The sequence below is a fragment of the Mauremys mutica genome, chromosome 2 (genome assembly GCF_020497125.1).
Source record: "Mauremys mutica isolate MM-2020 ecotype Southern chromosome 2, ASM2049712v1, whole genome shotgun sequence".
NCBI lineage: Eukaryota > Metazoa > Chordata > Testudines > Geoemydidae > Mauremys > Mauremys mutica.
Window position 1 is genome coordinate 243,707,194 of NC_059073.1, and position 14,445 is coordinate 243,721,638.

The 14,445-nt window shown below is 39.7% G+C and overlaps 1 protein-coding gene across 13 annotated transcripts in view; it reads left to right on the forward strand.

The window, feature by feature from the left end:
* Positions 1-14,445, forward strand: part of THSD7A (thrombospondin type 1 domain containing 7A) — a 549,183-nt gene that overhangs the window by 413,359 nt on the left and 121,379 nt on the right. For 12 of the 13 annotated variants that reach the window (XM_045005791.1, XM_045005783.1, XM_045005778.1 and 9 more), the window contains one exon: positions 11,915-12,106. In XM_045005791.1, coding sequence (XP_044861726.1) covers positions 11,915-12,106 — 192 coding nt within the window. The remainder of the gene's footprint in view (positions 1-11,914; positions 12,107-14,445) is intronic. The other variant, XM_045005789.1, reaches the window with a different exon arrangement.

The window sequence follows — 14,445 nt, forward strand, 5'->3', positions numbered from 1 at the left end:
ATATTTAAGACAAGGTATTTAAAGGTGAAAGTCTAGTGTGCTAACTCAGGTTTGTTCCAAATTTGTAGTGATTTCCCATATTTTATTTTATTTTTACCTGCCTTGCTTGAACTTTACTTACCTTACATTGTGTGCTTTTTGTTTGTTTGGTTTTGTTTTTTTGTTTTTTTTCAGAGTAGTGTGATAACTATTCATTAGCACAGTGGTTAGTTACACCATTATAATCCCGCTTTGACATGCTTGTAACTTTCTGAAACAAAACTCACATTTTGGATTGAAATTTTCTTTATTTTCTCTCTCTGCAAAGGTGAAGCAGGAAAAAAAAATTTGGGGGACATTTCTGATTTACAAGAGGGTAAAAAATGCATTGTTCCCACTTAAAAATGTAATCACATTCTTTTCCCTGTAGGAATACCTCAAAAAACTTTGAACCTATGGCATTTAAATAATCCTCAGTGAGGAGTTATATGGTTTGCTAAATTTGATGAGGGGTGGGGGAAGGAGTATTAAAAATAAAGTTAGCAGCACATTAAAATCAACTGAGCAAACATTACAGAAACTTCCACAAGACTGCATCTGTAGACAGGTTTATCTCCACAGCTAAGGTAAGGGCCAAACTGTACTGAATGGGCACAGAGCATAGTCTACGGCTGTGTCCCACATCACGCCCCTAGCCAATTTGGGGTCAGTGGTTGGCTCGCTGTGAGGATGTTAGGAGGGAACCAAGAACTGCAGTTATGCCCTTGTGTTGCATCAGAGTTCAATAAAGAGAGATGGCTCCTTCTGTCCCTGCCCACCATACACATACAAACAAGGGCCAGGCATGATCTTTCCCTAAGTGTCATCTGTCTATGTAGGGAAATTACATTGTGTTAGAAGGAAGGCCCTGAGGACTCATAGTAACTAGCACAATGTAAACTTTGTAGTAAGGACTTGTTTTTAACATTGTCTCAGCTGATTATGATTCATCCTATGGTATACCACAGCTGGCTGACACAAGTTAAAAATGATGGCCCTGTTTACACTGAACATTTTATATCATGTTAATTACTATAGTTCCTCAGGGTCATGTTCTAACATGCTGTAACTTCCAAGTATAGACAAGCCTTGAGGGTACGTCTACACTGCAGTGTAAGCCCGGGGTTAGTAGAACTTGAGTTAGGAGACCCTGGGTTTGTTAAACTAGGGCTTGAGTATCTACACTCATTTGTAGCAATAGGTTAGGAATTGTTGAACCCTGAGTCCCAACCTGAGTTTCCCATGTCTACACTGCATTATGCAGGCCCGAGTCCAACCACCCCTAGCCTAGACACACTTCCAAAGCATGGCCACTCTAGCCCTTTGTTTGTGGTGCAATAGGAAAACTTGACCATTCACCAAACTTGACTTCCAGAGGACAAAGAAAATCAACTCATGGAATTGTGGGATACTTTTGGCAGACTCCCAGAGCACAAGTCCACTGAGGCTGCATAAGAACATAAGAAAGGCCGTACCGGGTCAGACCAAAGGTCCATCTAGCCCAGTATCTGTCTACCGACAGTGGCCAATGCCAGGTGCCCCTGAGGGAGTGAACCTAACAGGCAATGATCAAGTGATCTCTCTCCTGCCATCCATCTCCATCCTCTGACGAACAGAGGCTAGGGACACCATTCTTACCCATCCTGGCTAATAGCCATTTATGGACTTAGCCACCATGAATTTATCCAGTCCCCTTTTAAACATTGTTATAGTCCTAGCCTTCACAACCTCCTCAGGTAAGGAGTTCCACAAGTTGACTGTGCGCTGCGTGAAGAAGAACTTCCTTTTATTTGTTTTAAACCTGCTGCCTATTAATTTCATTTGGTGACCCCTAGTTCTTGTATTATGGGAATAAGTAAATAACTTTTCCTTATCCACTTTCTCAACATCACTCATGATTTTATATACCTCTATCATGTCCCCCCCCTTAGTCTTCTCTTTTCCAAACTGAAGAGTCCTAGCCTCTTTAATCTTTCCTCATATGGGACCCTGTCTAAACCCCTAATCATTTTAGTTGCTCTTTTCTGAACCTTTTCTAGTGCTAGAATATCTTTTTTGAGGTGAGGAGACCACATCTGTACACAGTATTCGAGATGTGGGCGTACCATGGATTTATATAAGGGCAATAATATATTCTCAGTCTTATTCTCTATCCCCTTTTTAATGATTCCTAACATCCTGTTTGCTTTTTTGACCGCCTCTGCACACTGCGTGGACATCTTCAGAGAACTATCCACGATAACTCCAAGTTCTTTTTCTTGACTCGTTGTAGCTAAATTAGCCCCCATCATGTTGTATGTATAGTTGGGTTTATTTTTTCCAATGTGCATTACTTTACATTTATCCACATTAAATTTCATTTGCCATTTTGTTGCCCAATCACTTAGTTTTGTGAGATCTTTCTGAAGTTCTTCACAATCTGCTTTGGTCTTAACTATCTTGAGTAGTTTAGTATCATCTGCAAACTTTGCCACCTCACTGTTTACCCCTTTCTCCAGATCATTTATGAATAAATTGAATAGGATTGCATCTACACTGAGAAGCAATAGGTATGTCTACACTGCAGTTAGACACCCATGGCTGACCGGCTCATGGGGCTCAGGCTAACGGGCTGTTTAATTGTGGTGTAGACGTTTGGGCTTGGCCTGGGCTCTAGGGCCTTGTGAGGTGGGGAGGATCTCAGAGCTCGGGCTGCAATCTGAGCCAAAACATTTACACCCTGATTAAATAGCCACACAAGCCTGAGCCCCGTATGCCTGAGTCAGCGGGCATGGGCCGGCAGCAGGTTTCTAATTGCAGTATAGACATACCCGAGAGGGCTTGAAGCCGGGGTCCCAGCTTGACTCAGGCTTGGACCCTCCACAACTATGGGATCCTGGAGCCCTGGCCAAGCCCTGGGTTAGCACGAATTATGTGTAGATGGAAGGAAGGTTAGGATTGAGCCTGAGTTTGAACCCTGAGCTTACATTTCAGTGAAGATGTACCCTAAGGGTATGCCTACACAGGGATAAAAGACCCAGGACCATAGCTGGCCTGGGTCAGCGGACTCAGGCTGGCAAGGCTAAAAATCACAGTATAGACGTTTGGTTTTGGGCTGGAGCCTGAACATCTGCACAGTGATTTTTCTATATTAATACTTAACTACATTTGTAGAGTTGGCATAACAAAAAATTAGAAAATGCAAAAACTAAGGTTCCAACAGGAATGCTAATTCAGTGGCTTTGTGTAGATATGCTTTGTATAGCTCACATACTGTACACATATTCTATAGAGGCTATATTCTCACTCCAGCAGCACAAAGCAGCTTTAAAGTTGTCCTAAGTGGCCATCTGAAGATCTCCTGGCGTAGTTGAATCCCCAGGTGCCACAGAGAAAATTCCAGATATCGCTCCTCCTACAGCATTTTTGGAGAGAGTTTGGTTGGCATCTGCTCCACTCCAGCAATTGCTAGCTGTTGCAATGGCCTCGGGGTGGGGAGCGGGGAACTGAAGGTGACTGTACTTTTATAATAGTCCTTAGGTTGCCCTGGGAATTGTGGGAGGGCAAAGATGGTATAAAGTTGCCTTTGACATCTCTGTTCCTCTCTCCCACCAGATCCTGCACTGAGTGCAGGTTTGGCATTCCCAAGGATTGGGACCTATATGTGTAGTAAAGTATGTTGCATTGTATGTCCAAAATGTATGCCATAACTCATCCAGCATATGTAGTGCCTTTGAATTAGCATTGTTTCTGAATCCTTAATTTTGCATTTCCTGATTTCTTATTATTTTAAATATAGTCTTAAAATGCTTGTATGCGGTGTTTGTGCATTTAATACATCAGATTTCCAGCCATAACATTGTGACCCTAATCAACCTTCCTATTTTAATATTTAATTACATTTGTTTAGTCTGTTTTTTTATTAAGTAAGAAATAGCAGTTTTTGTATCTAGCCCATGTTTCCTGTAATCTACTTAACAATCGCATCTGTTGTACCTCAGAAGAGGCCATCATATGACACTTCCAAGAAGTGTAGAAATCTCAAGATACCACCATAAGTTGGCACTTAGACATTTCTTGTTTTACAGCCTCAGAAGCACTAATACAAACATTAGGGACTGACTTCAACCTATTTGGATTCTAACCGGTGCCAAGGCAAAAATCTGTACAATGTTAATTTCTAGGCTGGATTGTATAAATTTTTGTTTGAACTTCAGAACATGGCCACGCAAATTCTAGGCTTCCACAGTCTACAGTGTTTATTACCGTATGATTAAATTTTATGATAAATTAAAATTGTTCTGTTGACATTTAAAGCTCTCCAGAAATTTCATCCAGTTTATTGCAGTGACTTTTTGACTGTATGCATTAAGTTGTTAGGTTATAGCCATTCAGGGACTCTGGTTGATTGCTAGACGTGGGGCCAAGCCTAAGGTTTTCATTTTCCCTGTGGAATGCTTCTGTTCCTATTATACTTTAATTTTAGAGGAAAGTTCAGTTGTCTTGTGTGGCTTATTGAGTCCAATAAAGATTTTATTTTACATTTGGGCTTTAAAAATAAAGGGCCAAATGTTCCTTTACTTGCCACCCTATTTGCTTCAAGTAAGCAATTTATATAATGCACCTGGGCATGCACTGTCTTAATAGAGCTGGTTTTATTGTATTGTCTTCAGTGTCCTCATTTAGAGCCTGCTTTGGGAGTGCAGTAAAAGGGATTGTTGTGCTGAATAACATCACATGGAAATTTACTCTGATACTTATGAGCATGCAGCCTATTCTGCTGTAGCAAGAGTTTGCCATTTGCAGGGTGCAGCTGATCTGTAGAAGTCTGACTTGTTGGTCTAAAAAAAATAAAGTGCTTCTTGCCAGTTGGGCCAGCTTCAGTTGTGGTGCTGGCACATACATAAATGGAGTGTGTCAGTAGCAGAAACTATGCCCAGAGGAAGCTTGTAGTGATGTCATCAGTCACTCTTCCACTGGGAGCTGGCATGATATTGCCTGGGGAAGAGGGTGAGGTTGAGGTTAGGAAGACCACTGATGGGGTACCTGTAGAGCCCAAGCAAAGACTAAATCTTCTCTTGACACTTGTGGAACTCTTGAAGAACACAGCCTGTCCTTTCCTGTGGTAAGGAGTGAATCCCTTCCACCCCTCCTGTGCAGAGCAGCTCTCACATGTGCAGTTTGCACCTCCCTGCACCAGAAAGTGAACCTAGCTTGGCATCTGCATTATACGTTGTATCATAGAAATATTGCCCAACTAGGTAGGCACTTTTTTAAAAATAAGAGCTCTCGCTCAGAACTGAATTTTAATGGATGTCATCTAATTTAAGACAGTTTAAGTATCATGCAAATAAAGGAATAACATTAAAGGAAAATAGAAAAGTTGAAAATATAGGAAAGTAAGTTAGGAAAGAGATAGTAAAACAAAAATACAACAAGAAATAGGAAATAATTCGCACAAAAATAAAAGTAGAATTTAGGGAGGAAAAAAGTGTCATAACCAATGAGTCCTAAACCAGATCTGCAGGGGAGACATAATACACCGACCCTCCACCTGATAGCTTGCTGGCATCAGCTAGAACCAGGACTATCTGAAGCCAAGCTCAGATCGGAGGCTTCACCCCTGACCCCCAATTGGCAGAACACCCGAGCTCCTGAGTAGTCTGCTCCCCCTGCTTAAGCCAGAAGGAGGAACAGGAAGTCGTCTATACAACTGAGCTCTACCCTCTACCCAATTCCTCTAAAATTGGACTGCTCATGCAATGCTACCAACTATTGTCTCCTGGTCCTGATCTCCTGATTTCCCGACCTGGCCTGGTTCCTTGTATCTGATTTATGGTTCTTGATCTCTGGGTCATAACCTGATCCTAATCTCTTGATTTCTTGACCTGGACTGATTCCTGATATCTTACTCTCAGTTCCTGACCTTGGTTCCTGATTTTCTGGTTCTTAACTCTGGCTGGTGTGGGGACCTGGTCCTCCACCCTACATGAATTGTTAGATCAGACCACCTATGTCTCAGCCGTGACAAAATATCCCAATCTGCCTACCATTTTTTGTCTGTTATTTCATCTGTTTAGATGGTAAGTGCTCTGCAAAGGACTATGCTTGACTGCCATGCCATATAAATATAGTAGTATAAAAATAAAACTTTACACTATTGGTGACAACTTTGGTCTGGTGGGATTTCTTCCAAATGGGTGTGGTCTTTACTCTGGTCATTGTTCCTAACATATGGTCAATGATTTTTGGTAGTTGAATATATTATGCGCTTTAAAGAAGGTAGCAACAAAAGTCTGGCTGCTCAAAAAAGTATTAGTGAAATGTTAGAAACAATTTAGTCTACATATAATAGACCTCCAAATACATGAAATATCCATAATAAAATATTATCTTCCAACTGTTCTCCATTCTTTTGCCACCAGTGAGATAAAAATTGGACTTTTGACAACTTTTGGATCTTAATTTGCTAAATGTATCCGGTTTCCTGAATACTTGTTCAATAAAAGAATGGGATAACCCAGAGCCATGATCTGTTATAATAGACAGTTAACATACAAAGAACTCTGATTTGTAAGGGTGAACTTTTCTGGTTTAAATATGGACCAAACTAATCCTGTAATTAACTTCATCCCTCACAGTGAAATCAAACTTGGTTTGAGTTTCTAGTTAAATACTTCACCAAGAGAGCAGAGATGAGGAAATTTTAACATAGCCCTATGCTTTTCCACTCTAATCTTCATTGTGACAGTAGGTGCTTTTTTCGAACATAGGGGATGCCCTGGAATTTTCCAGCATTGAGTCTTGCCTTGAGATGGAGCAATACGAGAATAGTATGTATCTTTACTCTGACACTGAGCCTCTTCAGGGAATGCTTGTCCACTCCTTCCCTTTCGACCCAATCAGATTTCATCTTATTGAGGCAAACAGGAATCCAGATTTCCAATGCTATTACAGCAGTGACCATCCATGTTAGCCCTTCATAATTTAAAAGGAGCTGTAGAGGGGAGGAGCCAGAGCCCACTGAGGGAGGCTGTGGGGTAAGAGAGCATTGTGTGAGGCCTGATGGGTTGATTTCAAAGGTTCAGATAATTTAGATAAGCACCCAACCTTTAGGATACTTATACAAAATGAGCCTCAGAACTTTGCACATCACTAACTCAGTCAAGGAGAGGTTTGAGATTTTGCCTGTTGTTGTGACTCGAGAACAAGTATGAATAAAAGATTTGACAGAGATGAAGTTGGGAGACAGTAGTGCACCCAAATCAAAACAAGCCCCCTTCACTGCCCCATTTTAGCAGGAATCTATTTTTAACCCTATGTCATATTATAGCATTACATTAACAATGCTGAGAGTAACAACATGTCAGTACCATTGTAAAAATTGATTTTCAGGAATTTATTTTTGCACACAAATGTTTTTTTTTAAAGTTTGGAACTTGATGTGTACATTCCTGGCCTGTGACAGAGAGGCTTTAAGATTCTGTACAATTTGCACAGAATACATGTAGTCTCTATTTAGATGGGTTCTTAATGGTTCAGATTATTTTTATTATATTTTAGTAATAAAAGGCTAACTTTGTGCTTGGGAGAAAGCAAATTTTTGTAGACTTGTGATTATAGACTCATAGACTTTAAGCTCAGAAGGGACCATTATGATCATCTAGTCTGACCACCTGCACAACGCAGGCCATACAATCTCACCCATCCACTTCTATAACAAATCCCAAACTTATGTCTGAGTTATTGAAGTCCTCAAATTGTGGTTTGAAGACCTCAAGGTGCAGAGAATCTTCCAGCAAGTGACCCATGCCCCATGCTGCAGAGGAAGGCGAAAAACCTCCAGGGCCTCTGCCAATCTGCCCTGGAGGAGAATTCCTTCCCGACCCCAACTATGGCGATCAGTTAAACCCTGAGCATGTGGGCAAGACTCACCAGCCAGCACCCAGGAAAGAATTCTCTGTAGTAACTCAGATCCCATCCCATCTAACATCCCATCCCAGACCACTGGGCATACTTACCTGTTGATAATTTGACAATTGATCTTTGATCAATTGCCAAAATTAGGCTATCCCATCATACCATCCCCTCCATAAACTTATCTGGCTTCAAGACTAAGCTTGATATGTCTTTTGTCCCCACTACTCCCTTTGGAAGGCTGTTCCAGAACTTCACTCCTCTAGTGGTTAGAAACCTTCATCTAATTTCAAGCCTAAACTTCCTAGTGTCCAGTTTATATCCATTTGTTCTTCTGTCCACATTGGTACTAAGCTTAAATAATTCCTCTCCCTCCCTAATATTAATCCCTCTGATATATTTACAAAGAGCCATCATATCCCCCCTCAACCTTCTTTTGGTTAGGCTAAACAAGCCAAGCTCTTTGAGTCTCCGTTCATAAGACAGGTTTTCCATTCCTCGGATCATCCTAGTAGCCCGTCTCTGAACCTGTTCCAGTTTGAATTAATCCTTCTTAAACATGGGAGACCAGAACTGCACACAGTATTCCAGATGAGGTCTCACCAGTGCCTTGTATAATGGTACTAACACCTCCTTATCTTTGCTGGAAATACCTTGCCTGATGCATCCTAAAACTGCATTAGCTTTTTTAACGGCCATATCACATTGGCGGCTCATAGTCATCCTGTGATCAACCAATACTCCGAGGTCCTTCTCCTCCTCTGTTACTTCCAACTGATGTGTCCCCAATTTATAACTAAAATTCTTGTTATTAATCCCTAAATGCATGACCTTGCACTTTTCACTATTAAATTTCATCTTATTACTATTACTCCAGTTTACAAGGTCATCCAGATCTTCCTGTATGATATCCCGGTCCTTCTCTGTGTTAGCAATACCTCCCAGCTTTGTGTCATCCACAAACTTTATTAGCACATTTCCGCTTTTTGTGCCAAAGTCAGTAATAAAAAGGTTAAATAAGATTGGCCCCAAAACTGATCCCTGAGGAACTCCACTAGTAACATCCTTCCAGCCTGACAGTTCACCTTTCAGTACAACCCGTTGTAGTCTCCCCTTTAACCAGTTCCTTATCCACCTTTCAATTTGCATATTGATCCCCATCTTTTCCAATTTAACTAATAATTCCCCATCTGGAACCGTGTCAAATGCCTTACTGAAATCGAGGTAAATTAGATCCACTGCGTTTCCTTTGTCTAGAAAATCTGTTACCTTCTCAAAGAAGGAGATAAGGTTAGTTTGGCACGATCTACCTTTTGTAAAACCATGTTGTATTTTGTCCCAATTACCATTGACCTCAATGTCATTAACTACTTTCTCCTTCAAAATTTTTTCCAAGACCTTACATACTACAGATGTCAAACTAACAGGCCTATAGTTACTCGGATTACATTTTTTCCCTTTCTTAAAAATAGGAACTATGTTAGCAATTTTCCAGTCGTACGGTACAACCCCTGAGTTTACTGATTCATTAAAAATTCTTGCTAATGGGCTTGCAATTTCAAGTGCCAGTTCCTTTAATATTCTTGGATGAAGATTATCTGGGCCCTCCGATTTTGTCCCATTAAGCTGTTCGAGTTTGGCTTCTACCTCGGATGTGGTAATATCTACCTCCATATCCTCATTCCCATTTGTCATCCTACCATTATCCCTAAGCTCCTCATTAGCCTTATTAAAGACTGAGGCAAAGTATTTATTTAGATATTGGGCCATGCCTAGATTATCCTTAACCTCCATTCCATCCTCAGTGTTTAGCGGTCCCACTTCTTCTTTCTTTGTTTTCTTCTTATTTACATGGCTATAGAACCTTTTACTATTGGTTTTAATTGCCTTTGCAAGGTCCAACTCTACATGACTTTTAGCCTTTCTCACTTCATCCCTACATGTGCTGACCTCAATAAGGTAGCTTTCCTTGCTAATCCCGCCCATCTTCCACTCCTTGTAGGCTTTCTGCTTTTTCTTAATCACCTCTCTGAGATGCTTGCTCATCCAGCTTGGTCTACATCTCCTGCCTATGATTTTTTCCCCTTTCTTGGGATGCAGGCTTCTGAAAGTTTCTGCAGCTTTGACTTGAAATAATTCCAGGCCTCCTCCGCCTTTAGATCCACGAGTACCCACCATTATCAGTATCCACAGCTCCTACTGACTTAACCTTTGACAAAAAGGTCATCTGTTATTAATATTAACTTGAGTCTTCACTGCTGAGCCATAAAGAGCATAGTAACTATTTTTACCAAATATTTTGCTGTATCGAGGACTAAATTCATAGGAAATCTTGATGTGAAATTATTTCATTGACATTAGCTATCAAATGTTTGATCCAATGGACTGTAATGGACTCTCATTGAGTTCCATTGAGAGTGTACATATTTCAGTGAGATCTCAATGGATGAATCATAATGCAATAGAGTTTTTTCTATGCTGACATTTGATATTACAGGGATTCTGAGACAGCTATTTTAAAATATTCAGCACAGTAAAAACAAGAGAAATGAAAGAAGCAAACTGTAGTACGTTAAAGTGGCATTGACAGGCTATGATTTTTCCATCTCAGTAAAGTGTTATAAATGGTGAATGGAACCTTAGAAATCTGTCCTGTGTAGTCCCCAGAATTATTGAAAGTGATTTCTATAACTAGGTTCTCATTCTTTGATGCATGCACATTATGGTGACAAGACCATCTCTCTACAAGACTCATTTTGGCCCCAAACTGCTTAATTCCTGGTTTTCCTCTGCTATTCAGGATGAGGATTTACCCTCAGGAGAAATGTGCTTCTGTCACTGTTAGTGAAACCCGTTTACTGATTTGGCAGTATTCATGTACCTTTTCCCTGGACTTCACCCTTCACAACACTGCGGAGTCAGGAGCCTCCATCCATTAACACCTCTCTGTACTGTCCTTTGCCCAAATAGCTTCTGTGTTTTCCTCTGTGGTAAAGTTGGACTTCTTCTCAATACCTGGTTCAGCGTACAGGGCTGTGCAGGGAAGCCCCTTCCTTTCAGGTTCACTGAAAGACCTCCAATGAAGGATTTGTTTACAAATCTTACATGGAAGTAATGATAGAGAATCTAGATCTAGAATAAGATCATTCTAGATAGATCTTCGACCCAATTACTTGTTGCAGTGTTCCTTATTGTAAATTAACTAGTGTTTTGTCCATTGTGTAGTTTTAGATTCCTAGTTTTAACTGCAGCTGATATTAAATGTAATCCTGGTATTGGCGCTCCAGCCCCTACTTCCTTGAAAAAAAAATCCATTAATGAGGCTCCTCGTATATAATTAGACGTGCACCTCCACTTGACCCAAGAGAACCCCAAAACATCTGTGGCCTAGCCAGAGACAGATGTTGGCCCTGCTAATTAACAAAGAACTTTTAGAACCAAATGAGAAGCTTTGTTACCATCCTGTAAACCCTGTGTAAACCCTGTACACATTCTGACACCCAACTGAAATGCAAAGGTTTTTGTTTTGGTTTTGTTTTTGTTTTTTGACTGAGTTGTGGATATTAAAATTCAGGGGTTGAGAAAACTACATGAACTGAAAATTAAGATTTTTTTTTTCCCTGAAACCCCTGCAAATTGAGCCTGCTCAGTTGCCTGGCTCTAATATACTTACATTGTTTGGGTATATAATATATTTTGTTCATGTGTATCATATATTCATGATTTATTTACAGTAGCTATGACAAGTGAAAACATAACAATAGCCACCCACACCCATATCCATTTCAGCAGAGCTCAAATTCTGCTACATAAGTACATTTGAGAATTGTGGCATGTTCTTTTAACATCAGGCCATAGAAGACAGTCATTCTGATGAGTAATCTATTTATTTTGTTTTTACACAACAGAATCTAATTTATTTGTGTGCCCATCTGGGCTTGATTGCTCATTTTAAGTTAATTTAACAATGATAGACTGCTACTGGCCTTTTCTTTCCCAGGAGAAGAGGTTGACAGACAGCTGTGTAGAGATGCTATCTATCCAATTCCCATTGTCTGTGAAGTTCCATGCCCAAAGGATTGTGTGCTCAGCATGTGGTCTGGATGGTCCTCCTGCTCTCACACCTGCTCAGGCAAAACCACAGAAGGAAAACAGATGCGAGCCCGCTCTATTCTGGCATATGCAGGTGAAGGTAAGGTTGCATACTTCAGCAGTCTTTGTATTTGGTTCTGAATTGTTAATTAACTTAACAATGCTGAAATTATTCAGTGATCAGAGAGCAGATTAGTACAGTGCATCCTTTCTTTTAAAATAAAATCCATAAAAATCTGTAATGTTAATTTTTAGTATAGGTATTTTTTCTTTCTATTTTAATGAATTGGTTATTTGGTGTTTTTCTTTGCTTTAAGTAATATTGGTTAGTCTTTTTGGTTTTGTAAAAGTGTTTCTTTCTTTTCTTATTTTAAATGCACTTTTTTGCTATTCTGCATTAAACCAGGGAAATTATTTACCATAAACAGACTCCAATGCAAGAGATCTACAGGTCTTTTGTAGTCTTACATTACTCCTAACTTAAACCCCTATCCTGCAAATACTTAAGCATGAGAGTAAGTGGATCAGAGTTTTAGTGGGTACAACAGATAAATTGCTTTTCCATATCCACAGTCAAGGCATCTAAGTGGCAAACCACATGCTACACAAAGTTGGATGGTCAGGGGAAATTTGGGCCAACAATGCTGGCACAAACCTTTATTGTAACTCTCAGATAAAAACTAAATTAAAGTGGAGCTAAGTTTGAGACTCCATCTCAGTGTCTTGGGGTAAAAGCATTATGAGGTTGTTGTAATTATGTCAAAACCAAGCATTACATATCCAAGAAATTTGGAGTTAAGGTTAAACTTAAGAGAAATCCAACCAAACATGCACAGGTTTGGAAATATTCAGTTAAGGCACCCAAAATACCTTAACTCCAACTAGGAGTGATGCTGTACAATAACCATACAACTATGTTTTATGTACAATAATGTTTGTGGTCCCAAATTAGATTAAACTTAATTTTAAGGACATATTAGATTTCCTTCCACCCATCATGGGTATCTCTAGAGCTATGATTAAGCCTGTGTGAAATGACTGTGCAAAGGAAATAGCTAATCCCAACTGGTCAGGCAGCAGCATTTTCTGGGTTGTGGGCATATTTACTGATCAAACAGTATCCAGACAGAACTTTATTCAATGAACCCCCAAACGTACAATGTCTGAGACTGAATTCCCAATACACCATACATACATAAGCATGCCTAAAAAAAGTGAACTCTGGAAAATGATTATATCTAATATCCTACTCCTTTTAGATGTATTTGCTGATACTATGAACTAAATCACCAGAACTCTGCTTCATGAACATACAGCATTTTATAGGAGTTGTGCAAGCTGTATTGAGCAGCATGCTTGAGCTTTTGATTAAGCAATAGTATCACCAAACCCAGTGCTCCAAATGATATTGTTCTATGAAGTAATGTCATGTTCAATTTTCTCATTTAAAAAAAAAACACCAGAGCAATCAGGAATTGTACTATTGCAACTCAAGTTGTCACATTACACCAGATTCAAAAAGAGAAAACGTGTAGGTATTACGTGTTAACAAATAAGTGGCAATCCTACAGTATTTGTTAATATTTTACTATTGGAAAATAGGCACTGCCAAATATCTATATTTTACAGAAAAACAAGCACTTCATCAATCAAATCAATAGAGGCATTGTCTATACAGGGAAATTGAGTAATTATCACTGCCACCATTCATTCGTTATCCACTTTTGAATTTTAAAGAATATAAAATCAAAGACAGTCTGCTATTTTTATCCAATCAGTACAACATCAGAGGGACAGATTTTTAAAGGTATTCAGACATCTAAACATGTAGGTACCTAATGGGATTTTATCTGCATCTTTGGGTGCTTAGATACCTTTAAAAAACTGTCCCAAGAACCTTACACATTACTGCACTGCAGCATCCTGGCCATCTTCACTTGAAGGAGGATTCATCTGAAGGAAGAGGGACAAGCAGTGTTACACCCTTGACTTCTCCACAAAAGTCCTGCAGAGTTCTGGCAGGGTAACCTCCAGGGGATTCAAGAAAAATGGGGAAGATGTCGCAGAGCTGACACTTTTGACATTTACCCTTCAGAACAGCTCTGTTGGAAGTACGAGGAACGATTTTTAATAGTCATATAATAAGTAGTTGCCATAGATAAATAGATCTACAGGACAAAAGAGAAATGCTGTTTAAAAATGAGTTATCCCTTTCTCTTGCCCTATTCCAACATCTCAAAAATCACAACAACTAGATTTTGAAAAGACAATTATCTAATAACCCCACCCCTACCCCCAAAATGAAATTTTCATGGGCTGTTGGCTTTCATGTGTAACTCAAGACATTTGCTTTTAATTGCTTATTCAGCATTGCAGGAAACAGAGATATTACCACCCTTTACTACTGCAAATCTTGACTGTATGCCACAGAATATAAAC